This window comes from Pelodiscus sinensis, chromosome 2 (genome assembly GCF_049634645.1).
Source record: "Pelodiscus sinensis isolate JC-2024 chromosome 2, ASM4963464v1, whole genome shotgun sequence".
Lineage (NCBI taxonomy): Eukaryota > Metazoa > Chordata > Testudines > Trionychidae > Pelodiscus > Pelodiscus sinensis.
The window spans coordinates 250,692,914-250,712,575 of NC_134712.1; the positions used below are offsets into that span (position 1 = coordinate 250,692,914).

A 19,662-nucleotide genomic window follows, 5' to 3' on the forward strand; every position below is an offset into this window, starting at 1 on the left:
GGCTGCTGGCAAAAGGAGAAAAGGGGCAGTTGCTCTGGGGTCGGCAGGCAATTCAAAAGTGCCCGGGGCTTTCAGCCATCATCACCATTACCACAGGAGCGCCCCTGCCCTTTTGAATTGCCGCTCTGAGGACAGGGGGGGAAGGAATGCAGCATGCTCCAGGCGACCCTGAGAGTTGGCTGCTCAGCCCCACTCCCTCCACCCAAAGCCCTGCTCTTTCCAGGAGCACAGAGCCAGGTCCACTCACTGGAGTTGTTGACTCGAGTCCCACGACTTGAACTCGAATCTGACTTAAGTCGCCGAGGTGACTCCACTTGAGACTTGACTCGGGTTCATTGTTTGTGACTTGAGACTCTCTAATTTTGTTAAATCGATGTGGTGAGAAAATTGTCCAAAAATATCGATGTTGATGGCTTGTACAAAAGTATTTGACATTTTTTAAATTAAGACTCGACTTGGGACTTGACTCGAAAGTGACTTTAGGGACTCGAGACGACTTGAGACTTGAACTGTAGTGACTTGAGACTCGACTTGGATTTGACAATGACGACTTGAAGACAACACTGCCACTGATTGTGCCCAGGTTCCCATTAGGTCTGTTAACCCCCACTGCAAGTCCTCATAGGCTATGTATAGACTACAGGTTTATTTCGGAAGAAGCTTTTTTCAGACGAGATCTTCCGAAAAAACTTCTTCTGAAAGAGAGCATCTAGACTGCAAAAATGCATCAAAAAAACAATCTGCTTTTTCAAAAAGAGAGTGTCCACACTGAATAGATGCTCTCTCGCATGTGAGCTGTGATTACTATGGATGGAGTGGCCACCAGGGCACCTGGCTTTTTCCTTTTTCCTCTTCTTCCAAAAGAACTTTCTTCTCTGTCCACACACGCCTTTTTGCAAAAGAACTATTTTGCACAAAGGCTTCTTCCTCATAGAATGAGGGTTACCAATGCCAGAAAAAACACTCTTTTCTTTCGATTTTCTTGTGGAAGAACACAATTGCAGTATGGACATTCCTCAAATTTTGTCGGAAAAACACATGTTTTTCCGACAACTCTGTAGTGTAGACATACCCATAGATTCAGAATTTAAGGCCCATAGGGATCATTAGATCATGTAATCTTACCTCCTGCCTATCACAGGCCATTAAACTCAGTATTGAGCCCAAGAACTTATGTTTGGCTAAAGTGTATCTTCCTGTCATCAAAAGATGGAGAATCTACCACTTTCCCTGGTAGCTTGTTCCAAGAGCTAAGCAACCTCCCTATTAAAACTTTGTTCTTTGTTTCTAATTTGCATTTGTCTGGCTTCAGCTTCCGCCCACTGGTTGCTTTTCTGCCTTTCTCCACTGGACTAAAGACTTTGTATTTTCTCCTCATGAAGGCACTCCTACACTGTGATCAAGTCGCCTCTTCATCTTCTTTTGATCCACTGAACAGATGGAGCTGAATAGTTTCTCACTGCAATGCATTTTCTCCACATTTTGCATCACTTTTGTGGCCAGCGTATTATCCCATGTAAATAAGGGATTAGCAGCTGGCCACATGACACTAGAATCATAGAATACTAGAACTGGAGGGGACCTCAAGGGGTCATTAAATCCAATCCCCTGCCCTCACAGCAGGATCAAATGCCATCTAGATCATCCCCGATAGATGTCTATTTAACCAGTTTTATTCCAATGTTTAACCACCCTGACAGTTAGGAAGTTTTTCCTAATGTCCAACCTAAACCTCCCTTGCTGCAGTTTAAACCCATTGCTTCTTGTCCAATGTAGTGAAAATTAAACTTCATATGGGTTGGTGGGTATCTCTAGCTGAGCCTCCCATCAGGTTTGCAGACATGGTGACCTATTAGATTTTTCCCAGTCCCTTCTATGCTCTACTTTTTGGCAAAAATGTGCACAGAGATCTGTAGGTTTCTGCCACTGAAGTTAATATGTCATCGGATCAGGAAATGATGAGCCTGATCTGGTATAAATCAATGTACACACGCTAAGGATCTGGCCCAAAATATAGTCAAAGATAGTGGGCATGTCTAGAAAAACCCACTGGAGAGAAATAAAATATATAGTCACCTTAAATCCATCATGTCTTTCATGGTACCTGAACCTTAGAAGAAGAAGAAGAAGAAGAAGCCACCCTTCCCCTGATCTATAGTATGGCTAGTGTAGCTGCTACCATGCAGAATTGAACCAGATACTTCTGGAGCTTAGTTTAGGAGCTTCTACAGCTTGAGCAATAAAGCCAGCTGAGCTCAGCTTATACTGTAGAGCTCCCTTATTCTTATCTCTGGCTGTAAGCGGTCTAAGTGCCACTATATGGGACAATGAACCACACAAAGTATGTGGGTTACACTAGCCCTGTAGATGGGTTGACCCATTTTATTTATGAAATAGTATTGGCTGCTAGTCTTCTGTCTCTAACCTCCATGCATTGCACAAAATAAAACGCCATGGTTATCTTATGGAATGCTATGCTGCTCCAGATTAATATGCCCCACTACAAATGCTTGCCATACTATGGGGATGGCAGTCCATGCACAATAATGGGCAAGGCATCTGCAGTCAAAGGGGCATGGAACAGAGACCACAAACTTTAGCAATTGGATGATGATGCTATGTATGGTTCTGAAGCTCTTTGTGGGATCTTCTTTCTGGCTATCAGGAGCAGAACACGGTTTCGTCCAGGCCCTGTCCTCAAAACCAAAGAGTTTAAGCAGGACTAAGCAGGAGAGAAATTGATGACATGGGGGGGGAAGGGGATTTCAGCCCAATAGAGCCCTAGGATCTGTACTAGGGAAGGAAAGAAGATTGAGTTAAGTAACAGAACTGGGGAAGCCGGCACTGGACACAACATGAAGGCTTGATCCAATGCCAGCTGGAGTCAGTGGAAAGTAGGGATGTTAAAATGTGTTTCAGTAATGGTGTAATGGCTGAAATTGTTCAGCAGTTACACAGTTACATGCCCCTGGGGTGGGACAGTGGCTGCCCCCTCCTCCGCCACTTTGCTGCTTTTCTGTATCAGTGCATGGAGAAGCCAGTGCTCATGGGGAGCCGGCTTTTAAGCCAGTCCCTGTGCATACTGGAGGTCTGTGTGTAACCGTGCACATTAACCAATGAGCCCAAGCTCATTGGTTAACTGAGTACACTGTTACATTTTCACATCCTTAGTGGAAAGGCTTATCGGTCCCTCACTGAAAGGTTCATAGTCTCAGAGAAGAAGTCATGTAAATCAGTAACTTTAAAAATAACAGGACTAACAATATATATATATATGGAACCATGAGCTTTTGTGGGGAAACCCCAGTTCATCAGATGAGTTGGAAAGGTTCATAGGAAAGAAGGAGCTAGAAAAGGACATCTCCTTCACTAAACTCATCTCTTTCAAAAATGCCCCCTTGCCTCCATTGGGGGTCTTCTGCTTAAAAAGTTCGGACATTCTCTCCCAGTGATTCTGAAGAGCCACATTTGCCAGCCGCTCCCCAGTTTTCACAGCTTTATCAGGATGCCTCAGGCCCACAGTTGGATAGGTGCACTGAAATGGAAAAGTTTATTACAAACTTGCAGATACAGTTACTAGCTAACAGGCCATCCCCTTGTCATTTTATAAGCAGGCCTCATTATTATGTGTTCAAAGAACTGTGCAAATAATGCATGTGATTAATTTCTCATCTCTCTTTGCTGTGCCCATGATTGTTATCCTTGGTGCAATCTTCCAGGCAAAACAGAGCCAAAAAGGCTGGCATTTGTGATGTCAAACCCAAAAGGACAAATGGGAGGGGGAGACCCCTCTTGAAAAGGCACCTACAATTTCAAATTGTATTCATGCATCAGAAACTGGGGGGGAAAAAGTCACAAATAATATTGTTTCCCTCTTTGCAGGTCGCCTTCAGGGAGAAAAGAGATTGTTTTTCTCAGCATGTCAGTCACAGGGTATAAAAGCAATTTAAAAAAAAACACCCATCTTTGTTGACCGGAGCCAGCAAAGCTATTTCTTCATTTCATCTGCTGAAGCACTTGGCTGCAGGAGAGCCCTGATCCACCAAAGCCCTTCCCCAATAAATCACACTGGCTGTGGGAGTCTCAGTATGTGTCAGTGAGTGGTGCTAAGGGGCCAGGCTTTGGGGCTTGCTGAGTGCACGGGAAGCATGGCTCCTGGGTCCGTCTCGCCGTGTGTTTACAGGAAGGCAGCGGTGTATCCATTAGCCTGAACTTGAGCCGGCAGCAACATATGAACAAAGAAACCATGTGAAATAGGGGAAGCGTCAGACAGTGGCTGGCCCTAGATGGGGGAGGGGAGGGAAGAAGCAGCAAGATGTGAGCTGTCTCTATGCTCAGCAGGGCCTCCTTCCTCCTAACCAGGTATTTCCCTGCACCCCCTTATGGGGGTGTATACCCCCCTGAATTTCCCCAACACCCCCCCCAGTTTTGTCAACTATGGTGCCATACAGCCTACCTTCACCCTCACAGTCTCACCCCTCATCGGCCCTGACACCTCACCCTGTAAATTCGAACACACCCCTCCTCATTTCAATTCCTGGGGAGGCTAATGCTCCTAACCCCTTCTGAAGGGCAGATCACTCCAAGGGGCACAGGAAGAAAGTCGGGGGAGTGGCTGTTGTGTTGACTGCCCCCTTCAGTCTGAGGGGGCCCATAAAATTGTCAATTGCACTGTGGGTGGTGGTGTGGAAAACCTGGCTCCCCTTGGAGCTCTCCTTGGAGCCCTGTAGCTTGTCATCAAGGCACCCAAAGTACTGGACAAATGTTCACAGATTTGCCCAGTGCTGCTGGAAGTAACCCAGGATGCCTGGTGGTGTTTTTCCCCCCTTCAAGTCCCAGCTCCTGGAGTCACGTGATGGAGACTCTCCACTTCATTTCCGAAGGAAGTTTCCAGTTCTGCAGGCTGCCTGGGAATTGTACAGGCTGCTCCAAGAGAGAGACTCCCCCCACCCCTGTGCTTAATCGCTGGATTTTTAAGCCCATCTCTGGGCAATAGGGGGGAGGGAGGCTGCCTCACCAAATGCTTTGAGGTGCTGAAACTGAGATTTCAAAGAGAAAAGCTGCCCCCTGTTTCCTAGCTAAGTGGAGGCTCCCAAGGTCCCTCAAACCATGGAGTAACAGACAGGTGGTCTCTTGACCACAGCTCCCTCCCTTTCCCCACAGCACGTACTCCCTCTATGGGGGGAGACAGCCATGCCAGCCCACTGGGTAAGGTTTGGGGGGGTCTGGCTCCACACTCCTGGAAGAGGCAGGGCCTCAGGTGGAAGGGGCAAAGCTGGGAGTAGCCCACCCTCAGTGCTGCCCAGGCTGTGGCATCCCCTCAATGCTGCCTGGAGCGTGCCGCCCCCCCAGGCAGCCCTAAGAGCTGGCCAGAGCGTGCCGTGCGGCGCTCCGGCGGAGATTGAAAGTGGCTTGGGGCAGCAGTGGCCAGAGCTCTGGGCCCCTTTGCATAGCCAGGCCTGGGGGCAGTTGCTTCTTTGTCCTCCCTCCCTCCCCCTGCCTCTATGTGGAAGGCCCCCGCCATCGCTCTCTGAAATGGGTAGAACCCACAGGTGAATGGGTTGCATGGCCACCGCCGTGCCCAAACCACAAGGCGCAGGCGTTCCCACGCTCACCCCCGCTCATCAGCTCAACTGCCGCAGCTTCTGCTTTGTTCCCTGGAGTGTGGGAAGGTCCCCGACACAGTCAGCCAAGAGGAGAGCCCAGGCCATCTCCTACCAATCTCCTGAGCCTAGAAATCCAGCTCAGCCCCGGGTCACTTACAGACCCAGCACCGTGCATCTGACAAGGGGGGGTTACCCCCAGAAGCTGATGCCCTAATACATGTTACCCTGGCAGGTGCCGCAGGACTCCCGATTGCTTTGGCAGACACAGACGAACAGGGCTCCCCATAGGGCTAGAAGGGTCACCCAGGCGAACCCACCCCCTCCAGATATGCGGGCCCTCCCTGCCTCAGTTTCCCCCGTTATAAAAGGGGAGGCTACCTGAGCGGCGTGCCCCGAGACGCTGGGCGCACGACTAGAAGGAGGGCAAAGCGCAGCCGTGTCTCGGAGCCGCGCCCGGTCCCGGCTCCCACGTGGAGCGGGCGGGTCTGAAAAGGCGCCGGGGCGCGCCCGGCTCTGAATTGTCCGAACCTCCCCCTGCTCCGCGGCACTTGCCTGGCTCCAGCGCCTCTCCCCAGCCCGGCCCCTGTACCGCTGCCTCCCGGGCACCTGCCTGCCCCCAGCCTCCGCCATTGGCCGGCGCGGCGAGCCCCCAGCCCGAGGGCGGAGTCGCTGGGTTCGGCGTCCCCACCCCGGCCGCGGCGCTCGCTGGTCCCGGCTTCGCTGCGCGCCCGGAGCGGCTCCCGGTGGCCAGGCGCGGCGCAGATGGCTCGGGCAGGGCAGCGCTGAGCCGGGACCCTAGGACTGCACCGCCGCCAACTTCAGCCCGGGAGCCGCCTGGACAGGAAGGGAGCGGGACGGAGCCAGCGCCTCCGGCATGGAGCGCCCTGCCGCCTGCCTCTGGCTCTCGCTGGCCAGCTGCCTCCTCTCCTGGGTAAGTCCGCGGCGCAGTCCCTCCGCTCGTCTCGCTGCGGCGGCGAGAAACTTTGGCTGGGTCGGGAAGGAGGGCGCGACGGGGTCCCTCCCCCTGGGGCTCGCAGCGGGCCCCGCCGAGCCTCCGCTTCCCGAAGAGAAAGGGGCTCCGGGGCTCCCTTAGATTGCGGGGGGGGGGGGGGGGGCGAAGGCTGCTCCCGCGTCTGCAGCTTTCGCTTCTTGGGAAGAGCTCAGAGAAACCCTGGAGCGAGGAGCAACTGGGGGGAACCCGGAGGAGACTGAATATGGGGCAGGAGGCGCGACCTGGTGGATGCCGGGCGGCGGAAAAGGCACTTCAGGGCCCCCCGGGAGCAAAGCAAATACAGGACCGGTGCGCAGGAGCCCCTGGGAACCCGGTAGGGCTTGTCCGTGGGAATTTCTACCAGCCTTTTCCCAGGGTCCAGCCACTTGTTCGCCTCCCGCCGCCCGGCGGAGAAACCCCCCCGTGAGGCTCTTTCGGATCCTAGCAAAGCCAGCCGGAACACGCGGCTTGGTTCGGGGGCTGGCTAGTGAACGTGGCACCAGGCGCCTTCCAGCTCCTCTCCTCGCCCTGCAGGAAGCCCCAGGCAGGGCGAACAGGAGTAGCTGGGGCTGCGTTGGCCCCTTTCCTTCAAACCCGGTCTTGAACCCCTTGCCTTTCCTCCCCAGTCGCCCGCACATTCCTTCAGAGCGCCCTGCTGGGATGGACAGGTTGCCCGGGGCGACTGATGTCAGAGGGGTCGCCCTGTTCGTCTGTATCAGCAGAAACAACGGGCCGTCCGGTGGCACCTTAGAGGCTAACAGATTTATTTGGGCATCCGCTTTCGAGGGTCCAAAACCCCTTCTCAGATGCGGGGGATTGGGGCTAGCCGGTTTGCTGGACAGCAGCCGGTTTCATTTGCTCTCGGCCCCTTCCATTCCCCGACCCTTGATGCAGGGTCCCTCTTCTGCTCCTGCCCGGGCCAAGTCAAAGGGACGAAATGGGATTTCACAGCACGGGAAAAGCCACCCAGCCCTGCCTTGGGTTCCCCCCACTCTGCGACAAAGGTGGAAATTCTGGGTTTCTTCAGCTCTGAAGAGCTGGTGCACCCCCCCCCCCACCCCCCCCAGCATCTTCAGTTCCAACGCCCAGGTTGGTCGGCTGGGGTTTAAGAACTAAATTAAAGCCAGTGTTTTCCTTCTGGGAAAGGACAAAACGCGCCTGTGTTCCCCGCTTGAGCTGGGGAGGAATTGGGGAGGGCAAACGAGGGTTCATGGAAGCACAGAGATCAGAGACCGGTCCTGCTCCTATCCAGATGTAGGGCGCAATTCTCATGGATTTCAATCCTAGAGACACGAGGAAATCTTTTGGGGGCCTGATCCTGGAGACACATAGTCAGGGTAGCAGCTTGGCTCCTATGAGCACTCCAAGAAGCTGCTGGGGATGCTAGAGCCATTAAACCAAACCACTTCAAGCCAGGGGTGAGACAGCAGCCAACACGTTTAGTTCCAGCTCCTATAGCGGCTGCCCTAGTTACTTGTGCAAGGATTGGGCCCTTAGACTGTCAGCCCTGTGGGTTGAGAGAGGATCTTTTCCTGGGCTTTGTATCAGCGCCTTCCTGGTCTCTCTGGTTAATAAGGACAGCCCATCAATTAGCTCTTCTTCTGGATCAAACTTGGCTTCATTGGTTATAATTGTTTCTTTGTTTTGCTGCTGCATCCCTGTTTATTATCTTGCTGTAGTGCAATGATTATTTTTCTGTCCTACTTTCCTTATATTCTATAAAACTTTGCTAGATCTCCGCTTCTCTTGGTGGGAGAGGCAGAGTAGGGCCAGAGATCAGCTTTTGCAACCACCTTTGCTAATGCTGTGCCTACTGCTGTAGAATCTGTTCATGAATGCTAAGAACTCCAGAGAGCCAAAGAGTTGCAGTGTTTCCAAACCAAAGTTCTGCAATGGGAGCTGGGATTGCTTAGGGTTGTTTTAATTTCACTGTTGTGATTCACTGGTCTGTCCTGAAAAGTTTTCAGGAGCAGCCTTGGGCTGGTCAGGAGGGAACAAAACTACTTGTAGCCAGGTGTTTGAAGTGCTCTTAAACTTCCCCCTGGATGCTGCATAACTGACACAGGGAAACTAGGATACAGTATCAGCCATTGTACCTCAAACTGCGTTGATCCTGCCTCTTGCAAAAGCCGGTGCTGAAGGCTTCAGAGAAAAGCAATTAATGGGTTTTCCTCTACCTTTGATTGAAAACGAGAGTAATGTCACTGATTTCAGCTTGCCAGTGCTGTAACTAAGATTAGAATCTGGTCCACTGAGCCATGAACATGGTGGTGTTTCCGCACGTATGCTAGAATGAGATTTCAGTCCTTCCAATCGCTCTGCAAATCCCACTTTCTAGCAGATCAATCTGGACTGGCCCAGTCAGAGAATGTAGCTTAAACTGTTTTTCCTTGAGGGCCTGATTCTGCTACAATGAATGGAATTACACCGGTGTAAAATTGATGTAAGTGAATGCCAAATCAGGCTCTAACTTTTTCCAGTGTCCAAATTACCACATAGGTGACCTAGGATAATTCCATATATTTGTAAACTGCACATGTAGACCCCTGACTCTTTCATTCCACTCCTCATTGGTAGGGGAGTTGATGTAAATGTATATAAACAAAACCGACCCTTTCAGGGAAAACCCATTGTATTCACTGTTTATAGAAACCTTTATTGCCATTCCAGCGCTCTTTCTGAAGGTTGCTGTGCCATCTGCCGCACACACGATACCTTTAAAGGTAGCTTCATGGTAACAGAACTCCTCATGATACTTAAAATCCTTGACTTCTGACAGTGCTACAAAGCAGCTCCAGTAGGTACTCAGTGTATGCAAACATTGATAATACACAGTGCGTGGTTGAAGTTTTTCGAAGATAATTGAGCACCCAGTTCAATTAATGATGTGCCATGACCATTCCAACCTATATGTACATGCATTGAAAATTGTTTGCATCATACGTTTGCTTTTTAAAAAATTGTGGCTAGAGATTAACACCGTGATTGAAGGTTCGCTCTGAGAGAATGAAATGCAAAGCAGAGTGCTAGGGGTCACCTATGGAACAGCCATGACTGTTCTATTGACAGGAGGTTACTATAGTCTGCAGGCCCCTCAGTGCTGGTTTTCAAAAGGTGATCATCCATCTCCGGGGTTGTGAGCTTTGTTTTCTGGGTCAAGAACATGAAAAATGCTGACAGCTGAACAGGGGGAGGAGGGCAGATGTGATGGTTGGAACAGACCAGCAGAGGAGTGGGTCCATGCGAGCGGCTCTTTCAAGACGTGGTCTGCAGGATGGAAAAAGCGAGAGGGCTGCTGAATTGTAGTCTATTACTGCGCCACAGACCACTGGCGCCTGGAGTCAGATGGGACCATGGACAGAGCATCCTGGCTGGTCCTCTGGCTGGCACGTTCTGTGTATGTTTCTGGCTCCATTTCCTTTGTAGGATAGTTTGAAACCGTTGTGAACCAAATTCATCCCCAGTGTCCCTTCAGGGGTGGTGTCACTGGAGATACAGCTATGCCAATATGATAGTTTTGCCTGGAGTATTAATTTCGTGACTCAAAACGGTGAACAAAAATGAACCAATTTCCTCCTCCTCTCATGCATATCAGTTTACACTGGTGTAAATCCATTGACTGCTGTCCAGCTATAAAGTCCTTAACGCTGCGGTCTGAGTGCCTCACAGTCGTTAATAGATTTAAAGTACAAAAGTATTGTCCTCATTTGACAGACTGGGAACTGTGGCCCAGGGTAGATTTTGACCCAGATCCTCAGAGATTTAGGCATCTAAATCCTCTAGGAATCAACAGGAATTAGGTGCCTAAATACCTTTGGTCATGCCACTTTAAGGCCCAGAAGCCTCAGTGTCATATAGGAATTCTGTTTGAGCTAGGAAGTGACCCCAGGATTTCTCATGGCCCAATCTAGTATCCCATCATCTAGGGCATCTTTCCTACCCTCCTGTGAAATTAGTTCAGATTCTCCCCTTTGTAAGTGAGAGGAACCTGCGGCTCCATAATAGAATAGAATAATGGAAAAGGGTTCTGGTGATGGAGCATGGAGGCTTCACCTCTAGACTCTGGTTCAAATGCAGCCCAGACAAGTAGTGACCCAACTTCGCAAAGCTGGTCAGTGGCATATGTGATCTTCCAACTACAGCTGTAAAGATGTTCTTGCACTCAGGCCTCATAAATGGTCTCTATCAGCCTCTACATAAGAAACACTAAGGGTGGTCTGTATTCTCAATATTTAGCCTGTAAACTTTGCAGAACTGCATTTTCTGTCCACCACAATACGACAATGGGCAAATGTCCACCCAGGGAGAAAACATCCCATCGCAATTGGTACTTGGTCTTTTTTGTTGACATTCTTAGAAGGGACAACCAACTACAAAATGAGCCAATGAGATCTGGGCTTCAGACTGGAGAATCTTTAATGCCTCGTGCAATGAGTGTCAGACTCGAATCCTTTTTACAGACCCAATGCTGCTGTCATGCCAGCTTCGCACTATTGCTGACTTGGTTGGAATAACTCCTGACCTACAGTGGTGACAGGGAAAGCAGGTCATGTATACGCTCTGGAGAAGATTGATGCTGCTGCAATCGATTTTTCCAGAGTTGATTTAGTAGGTCTTAACTAGATCTGCTAAATTGATCTCAGAGGACACCCCTGTCAGCAGCCAGTACTCCTGCTCCTGTGAGGAGTAAGGGAAGCCAACGGGAGCATTTGCTCCTGTCAGCCTCCCTCTATGGGGATGGCGGGGAAAATCGAATCAAGGTACATAATTAACATAGCTGCAGTTGCATATCTTGATTCAACCTTCCTCTTTAGGAAAAATCAGAGGCTTAGTCATTTTGCCTTAAAAAGGGAGATGTAACCAAGAATGTGTCCCCGAAATCTGTGGCCCACTTCATTCTGAGGCTGCGTGACCCTATTTCAGTGATGGGTAACCTAGGTTAGTGAGTGGGATGCAGGAGTACCCCTCCATCATTTCAGTGGGTCACAAGATTGTCCTAACCAAGATGGACTCCTGGGATAGGGCAGTTTTGCTAACTGTGCTTGCGTACTTGGAATTTGAGGGGCTGGGCCAATTGAACCGTGGCAGTGCTTTGATTGGATGCTGAAGTAGCGCATGGCTCTGCACACGACACTGACAGCAAATCAGCACACGCCTCACCTCATGTGCCCTTGTTTTCTGCATGTCACTTCAGTAATACCGGCAGGAGAAAAACTGTGCAGATGGAAACCAGTGGAATCTGTTAACCCTGCACGTGGCCAACAGAAAGCAACATGTCTTGTGGGCTACACATAGACCCATGATGCGGTGGAGGTTGCCCATCACTCCCCTAGTCACTGTCTAGCTGACTCGGGATGAGAAGGTTTTTCCTACAGAGAAAAGTCCTTTGTGACCATTGAAATCTCTCTTGCTTAGCAGAACTGAAACTACTTTGCAACAAATGCTCTGGAGCATGCCATGATCACCGGTAAAATCGTGATTGCAAAGAGGGAGAGGGGCCAGGAAACTTCTCTGCCCATTGAATCATCTGCCTAGTGCTATGCACAGGTTTAGGGGAGTTCTTTCATCGTCAGGTGAATGTTTTTCCTCCTAACATGTCCCCAGCCTTGCATTCTCCGGGCACTCAAACTGCAAGGGCCTGATTGTGAAAAGAATGAACTGCCCATAACGTCCGTGGAAGTAAGTGGGAGCTGCGAGCGCTCTGAGAAAGAAGCTTTGGTTGATTTGTCTGGAAGCAGGATCTGACCCAAGGTACTGGATTAATACCTAGGAAGGGAAATAACAATCAAGATGACATTGGCCCTCGTCCAATATTAAAGGAGCTAGCTGTTTAGTAGAGAAGTACAGAAAGTGTAGAATTTTGTTTATAGCTGAGTTGTCTTCTGTTCCTCACCACTCTTTGCTTGCAAGATGCGGCAGGTTCAGTTTGTTTTATGCTTGGCTGCCACAGATTGCTGCATGGTTTGCTTTGCTTCCCCATGCCTCAATTCCCTCTTCTATACAGTAGCGCACCGAGAGGACAAATTCATTAGTGTTCATAGAGTGCTTTGGAGGGAGGTGGGAGTTTGAAATGTGGGCTGGTTTTCTGGGAACTGCTAATTTATTGATTACTTTGCCAAATGCTTCCTTAATCCCCGGGGCAATCCCTTTATTCACTTAACTTGGAGAAAATTAAATTGGATCAGGATTGTGTTTGAAATGTTCTAGAATTGTAGCTCTCCAGAAGTGCTAAGTTTTATTCTAATGAGGACGTTGTTGATATAATAAAGGCATTAGAGTTTCCGTTACTGAAACTGTAACATGATTAGATGTCTTGACAACCTCCTCTTTTTCACAAATTACTTTTAAACTGCTTAGTCCTGTGAATAAAACCGTGAGGTGGCAGAAGCACAATGCCAATTACATTATAATAAATGCCATCCCCTGTGCTGATGTAAATGGCTTGTCAGCACATTTATGTGGCTGGGGAAGTGATCTTGGTTTGAGATGTGACCCCACGTACAGTACTGCTGTGATGTGCTGCTGATACTCACTCCTCCCTGACCTAATTTTCCTTTCAGTGAAGATGGTGTAAATCAGGCACCACACCCTGGAAATCAGGGTAGTTACGCTGGTGAGAAGTTAATGCAGTGAGATTAGAATTAGGTCCTGTAATTTTCAGGCTGTTGGTTTTAGGACGTGCTTTCAGGGATACAGTTCATGTGCAAGGAACCGTGTGTGTTTGTGCGGGTGTGGGTATGTGTGCGTGTAGGGCTGGCTTAAACTGGCATACAGGCATACGTCTGGGATGGCATTTATACCTACTGCAGCTCCGTCTGCCAGACACATATTTTGGCCCATAAGAACTACATGTACTACAGGATTTTTCAGCATGAAAAAGAGGAGACTAAGGGAGGATGTGATAGAGGTATATAAAATCATGAGTGGTGTGGAATAAGTGAATAAGGAAAAGTTATTTACTTGTTCCCACAATATAAGAACTAGGAGCCACCAAATAAAACTAGTGGGCAGCATGTTTAAAACAAATAAAAGGAAGTTCTTCTTCACACAGCGCATAGTCAACCTGTGGAACTCCTTGCCTGAGGAGGTTGTGAAGGCTAGGACTATAACAGGGTTTAAAAGAGAACTAGATTAATTCATGGAGGTTAAGTCCATTAATGGCTATTAGCCAGTATGGGCAAGGAGTGGTGTCCCTAGTTTCTGTTTTGTCAGAGGGTGGAGATGTATGGCAGGAGTGAGATCGCCTGATCAGTACCTGTTCAGTTCCCTCCCTCTGGGACACCTGGCATTGGTCATTGTCGGCAGACAGGGTACTGGACTGGATGGACCTTTGGTCTGACCCAGTATGGCCATTCTTATGTTCTTAAAACCTACATACATATTATTCTAGCAATAGTCAGCTGAAACAAGGTTATTGTAAACATTACCAGACTGTGTCATTAGTTGCTTTACATGCATTCTCTTATACCCAGGGAGTTACCTGTCCTCCATCTTCATCCTAGCGTTCATGGGCAGACAGAGCTTTTTCTCTGGATTCACGTTCAGGTGTTTGAATCAAATCTGAGTCGAGTGGGATTTTTTCTGCTAACGGATTTCACAGATGGAATGGAGGACCGACATGGAGATCCTGATTCGACTTTGATAGCAAAATCCTCTGAACTCCAGTAGGCACAGGATCCGAGAAGAAAAAGCCTTAGGCAGGCCTGCTGACAGCAAGGGCAAAGGGGGCAGTTACCCAGCAGTCAGGCGATTCAAAGGGGAGTGGACCCCCGAGGACTTATTGCTGCACGATCTTCCAGAAGCACTAAATTCTCTTGTGGGGAAAATGGTTAAATGAAGGACTCCTAGATTAGAGCAGTCAAGAGGAAATCAGCCTTGGGCAAGTCATTGGGACTTATTAACTCTCAGGAAAAGCAATGTATGTAGAACGGAAAATAACTGAAAATGGGGACAGAAAAGAGAGAGGGGGCGGGGCTTGGAATGACACCAAGGAGACATTCTTTGTGGTATTTCAGCCCCTACATGCCAACGAATGCAGTCAGCAACGAGCTGTTGATGATCAGATCTAGGCACGTGTCCGCGAGGTGCCAGGTTTGTATGTGGTGTCTCCATTTGTTACGACTGGAATGCAATCTTCCTCCCGAGGAGCAAAGCTGAAACTCATCGGAGAGTATCTAACGGGAACTCTGTCAGCTCCAGCTACGCGGGCCCAGATTCTGAGCTGGTTTTGAGCTCAAACGGGCACAAATAGCTTTGCAATACCTGTGCTCCCCTGATTCTGGGCCCATCCCAGCACTGGCTTGATGCCCACCGGAATTCTCCCATAGCCAGATCTGCCCCCCTTAAGGACGGCTTAGCATTGGGAAATCAGTACTACCGGATGGGGGAACAGCCATCTGATTGACTGGATTTGTGTCCTGGCCACATTCCCAGCAGAAAAGTCAGCCTTTTATCCATCTAGGTGCTGATTACGGTTTGTTACAGACAAACCAAAAGGCAACTGTGTGTTTGATTCCTGTTCCCTTCTGCTCCCAGTGTTTGTTTGATGACAAATCTATGGCACATTTTTCTGTAGTTGCCTGGATTGGGTGTTACACTCCTGGCAGCACAAAGTCCCTGTGTTCTGTAATTATTTTCTCTCTCTGCCAATACCACATCACCTTCCTAGACTGTCAGCGGGGAAAACAAACATAAAATATAGAACACGGCCATTGGACACAGCCCAGCCGGCCGGAGGAGGATGCAACGGCAAATAATGCGCCCCATCCCCAATGCTTTCCAAAGTAGCCAACAGACAGAACTCAGCAGCACCCAGCAGAGGTGGGTTTTAATGAATAGAGAGGTTGAGTGCTGAGCTCAGCCATGCTAGGGCTGAAGAGGGTACTGGGCTGGGTCTCAGAAGCTGTGGGTTCGATTCCTGCCTCTGCCGCGGTATCTGTGCTTTGGGAGCAAGTAGCTTCACCTCCCTGTGCCTTGGTTCCTCTTCTGTAAGAGAGGCCTCACCATGCTTCCTTTCTCCTGGCTCTGGTTCAATGGCAGGAGCCGTGGTGCAGAACACGTACAGCACCTTGCATGACGGGGGGAGCCCCCATCTCTGTTGGGGCCTTTAGGATACGGCCACGCAGCCTGCAGCAGCAAGCCACCCCGCCCAGGTTAACAGACTTGAGTTCACGCTACGGTGCTAAAAATAGCTGTGTACACGTTGCAGCTGCGGGGAGCTTGGGCTCTGAAGCCTGCGGGGGAGGGGAGGTGCTGTCTCCAGAGCTATTTGTAATGTGCTCGCATGAGCCCAAGTCCATCAACTCGGGGTGAGAGGTTCGCTGCTGTAGGATGTGCACATGTGGTGCCGACAGGCAGAATCAAACCTAGGACCTCTGGATATCTGCTAAGGCTGTAGAGCAGACTCATTGTCTCTGGAAGCCAGCTCCGTGCCACGTGATGGGCAAGTCCACCACACCCAGTAGGTGTGTGGGTTGCATACGTTCCCTAGCTGAGGAAGCGCACTCTGAGCTTCAGAGCCCCCCCAGTTGAAATCCCGGATGAGTCCCCACTTGTAATGCGGACAGGCAGAATTGAACCTGGGACCTGTAGAGCTTAGTGCACGAGCTAAAAGCCAGCTGGATCTCAGCTAAGGCTGCAGAGTGCACTCATTCATTCTCTCTAAGGGTGTGTCTAGACTACAGAGTTTTGTCGACAAAAGTCCACTTTTGTCGACAAAACTATACCTGCGTCTACTCTACCGCTGAGTTCTGTCGACATAATGTCGACAGAACTCAGCAGTTTTGTTGACGCTGGTAAACCTCATTTTACGAGGCATAACGCATTCTGTCGACAGAGTTCTGTCGACAGAAGGTGTTATTGCATGTAGCGTTGTGTCTAGACTACAGGGTTTTGTCGACAAAGCAGTTTGCTTTGTCGACAGAACTGAATGGAGTTTAGATGCTCTTTGTCGACAGAAGCTTTGTCGACAGTATCTGTCGACGAAACTTCTGTCGACAAAACCCTGTAGTCTAGACGTACCCTAAGTCAGTGTTTCACAATTATTTTTTGACTACGGTTTTAAACTCAGAAAAATTTCAAGGAACCCCTACAGCCAGAGAATAAATGTGTCGCTAAGTCCAGTGGTAAAAGCAGAGCGACATCAGGGAATGGGAGGTGTCTGAAAGGGCAGTGGGTAACCAGGGAAGGAGCCAGTGTCTTTGCTCCTCTCTGTCTCTCTCTTTAAGGGCAGGGTGGGGGAGTGTTCGGGTTCTCACGGAACCCTTACTTTCACTTTGCGGAACCCCAGGGTACTGCAGAGCTTCATTTGGGAAACACTGCTTTAAGTAATCTCCGTGCTACATGATGGGACAGCACACCCCACCCAGAAGATTTGTGTGTTATGTATTCATACACTTATGGCAGCCTTTCTGTATGGTGTCCCGTAGTCTCTGTTTGTCTGTAAATGGGTGACAGAAGAGGGATCATGTGAGGATTCCCTGTTGTGTTCTCTCCCTCCGGGGTATCTGGCATTGGCCGCTGTCGGCAGACAGGATACTGGGCTAGATGGACCTTTGGTCTGACCCAGTCTGGCCGTTCTTATGTAGTGTGGCTCCTCCACACAGCTAGACAGCATGTCAATCAAGTGTAACTTTAACACTTCTTACTTGGTCATTTCCACCATCAGCACATCAAGAGGATTTAGCTGCTGTGTTAAGTAGACTCTTGTCAGTGACATCACCAAGTTTGTCACTGACCATTTTGGCAGAGCTCACTGTCCCGCCCTTCCTCTCAAAGGGAGCGTTTCCGAGGCTAAAACTGCCCTTCCCCAAGGGTGGTGGTCATCCCTGTGCATCTAGACACCATGCCCTACCCCTCAAAATAAGACTGAGCAGGGACCCATCAACAGAGCTGACTGGGAACTTTTTAGCAAAACAGTTTTTCATTTACAAATGCCGATTGATTGAGATAGAAACATCACGTGGGGATGTACCCACTTCGACAAAGCTTCTGTTGGCAATGTTTTCTCAGTGCCGGGATGGAATTTCTGATCAAAGCAAGAGAGAGCATGTATACAACCCTCCCCCCCCCCCCCCCCCCCCACACACACACACTCCTCCCAACCCAGAATGTCTTACCGCCTGGTGATTCAACATTGATATGGGAGATGTAAGTTAGAGTTCGATTCCTTCTATTACCCTGAGTCAGCCTGGCACTGGAACGTGGGTTTCCTACCCTGTGGCTACATGCTCTACCCAGATGACAGTTGATGGCTCCAGTTTGGTTTTGCTTGACCAAAACCACCTTAATTTTTTTTTTTTTTTGGTTTTGTCCCAAATATCAAAGGGCAGGATGAAAAAAACATTTCCTGCCTAGCAATCCTAATTGGTTCATGGTTGCTGGTGTGGCCCCTGCCTAGGAATGGGTTTCACTCAAATACTCCCGCTCCAGAAGTCATAGAATCATAGAATAATAGGACTGGAAGGGACCTCAAGAGGTCATCGAGTCCAGCCCCCCGCCCTCAAGGCAGGACCAAGCTCCGTCTACACCATCCCTGACAGATGTCTATCTAACCTGTTCTTAAATATCTCCAGAGAGGGAGATTCCACCACCTCCCTTGGCAATTTATTCCAATATTTGACCACCCTGACAGTTAGGAATTTTTTCCTAATGTCCAATCTAAACCTCCCCTGCTGCACTTTAAGCCCATTACTCCTTGTCCTGTCCTCAGAAACCAAGAGGAACAAATTTTCTCCTTCCTCCTTGTGACACCCTTTTAGATATTTGAAAACCGCTATCATGTCCCCCCCTTAATCTTCTTTTTTCCAAACTAAACAAGCCCAGTTCATGAAGCCTGGCTTCATAGGTCATGTTCTCTAGGCCTTTAATCATTCTTGTCGCTCTTCTCTGTACCCTTTCCAATTTCTCCACATCTTTCTTGAAATGTGGCGCCCAGAACTGGACACAGTACTCCAGCTGAGGCCTAACTAGTGCAGAGTAGAGCGGCAGAATGACTTCACGAGTTTTGCTTACAACACACCTGTTGATACAACCTAGAATCATATTTGCTTTTTTTGCAACAGCATCACACTGTTGACTCATATTCAACTTGTGGTCCACTATGACCCCTAGATCCCTTTCCGCCGTGCTCCTTCCTAGACAGTCGCTTCCCATCTTGTATGTATGGAACTGATTGTTCCTTCCTAAGTGGAGCACTTTGCATTTCTCTTTATTAAACCTTATCCTGTTTACCTCTGACCATTTCTCTAACTTGCTAAGGGCATTTTGAATTACGTCCCTATCCTCCAAAGAAGTTGCAACCCCACCCAGTTTGGTGTAATCTGCAAACTTAATAAGCATACTCTCTATCCCAATATCTACATCATTGATGAAGATATTGAACAGTACGGGTCCCAAAACAGACCCTTGCGGAACTCCACTTGTTATCCCTTTCCAGCAGGATTTAGCACCGTTAACAACAACTCTCTGACTACGGTTATCCAGCCAATTATGCACCCACCTTATCGTGGCCCTATCTAAGTTATATTTGCCTAGTTTATCAATAAGAATATCATGCAAGACCGTATCAAATGCCTTACTAAAGTCTAGGTATATGACATCCACCGCTTCTCCCTTATCCACAAGGCTCGTTATCCTATCAAAGAAAGCTATCAGATTAGTTTGGCATGACTTGTTCTTCACAAACCCATGCTGGCTATTCCCTATCACTTTATTACCTTCCAAGTGTTTGCATAGGATTTCCTTAATTACCTGCTCCATTATCTTCCCTGGGACAGACATTAAACTGACCGGTCTGTAGTTTCCTGGGTTGTTCTTATTCCCCTTTTTATAGATGGGCACAATATTTGCCCTTTTCCAGTCTTCTGGAATCTCCCCTGTCTGCCATGATTTTTCAAAAATCATAGCTAAAGGCTCAGATACTCAAGGAGCTGATAGAGGAGGTATCCTGGGATGCATTTCATCAGGACCTGGTGACTTACTGACATCTAACTTTCCTAAGTACCAGTCTTGATGGGAATTGGCAGAACAGGAAGGGGGATGCGAAAGAAAACAAGATTAGAGATA

The 19,662-nt window shown here is 48.9% G+C and overlaps 1 protein-coding gene across 1 annotated transcript in view; it reads left to right on the forward strand.

Annotated features, from left to right (window-relative positions):
- Window positions 1-6,074: 6,074 nt before the first annotated feature.
- LOC102460507 (vasoactive intestinal polypeptide receptor) overlaps window positions 6,075-19,662 on the forward strand; it is a 169,498-nt gene continuing 155,910 nt past the window's right edge. Inside the window, exon 1 of the mRNA XM_075922882.1 lies at window positions 6,075-6,537. Coding sequence (XP_075778997.1) covers window positions 6,481-6,537 — 57 coding nt within the window. The 5' untranslated portion in view covers window positions 6,075-6,480. The remainder of the gene's footprint in view (window positions 6,538-19,662) is intronic.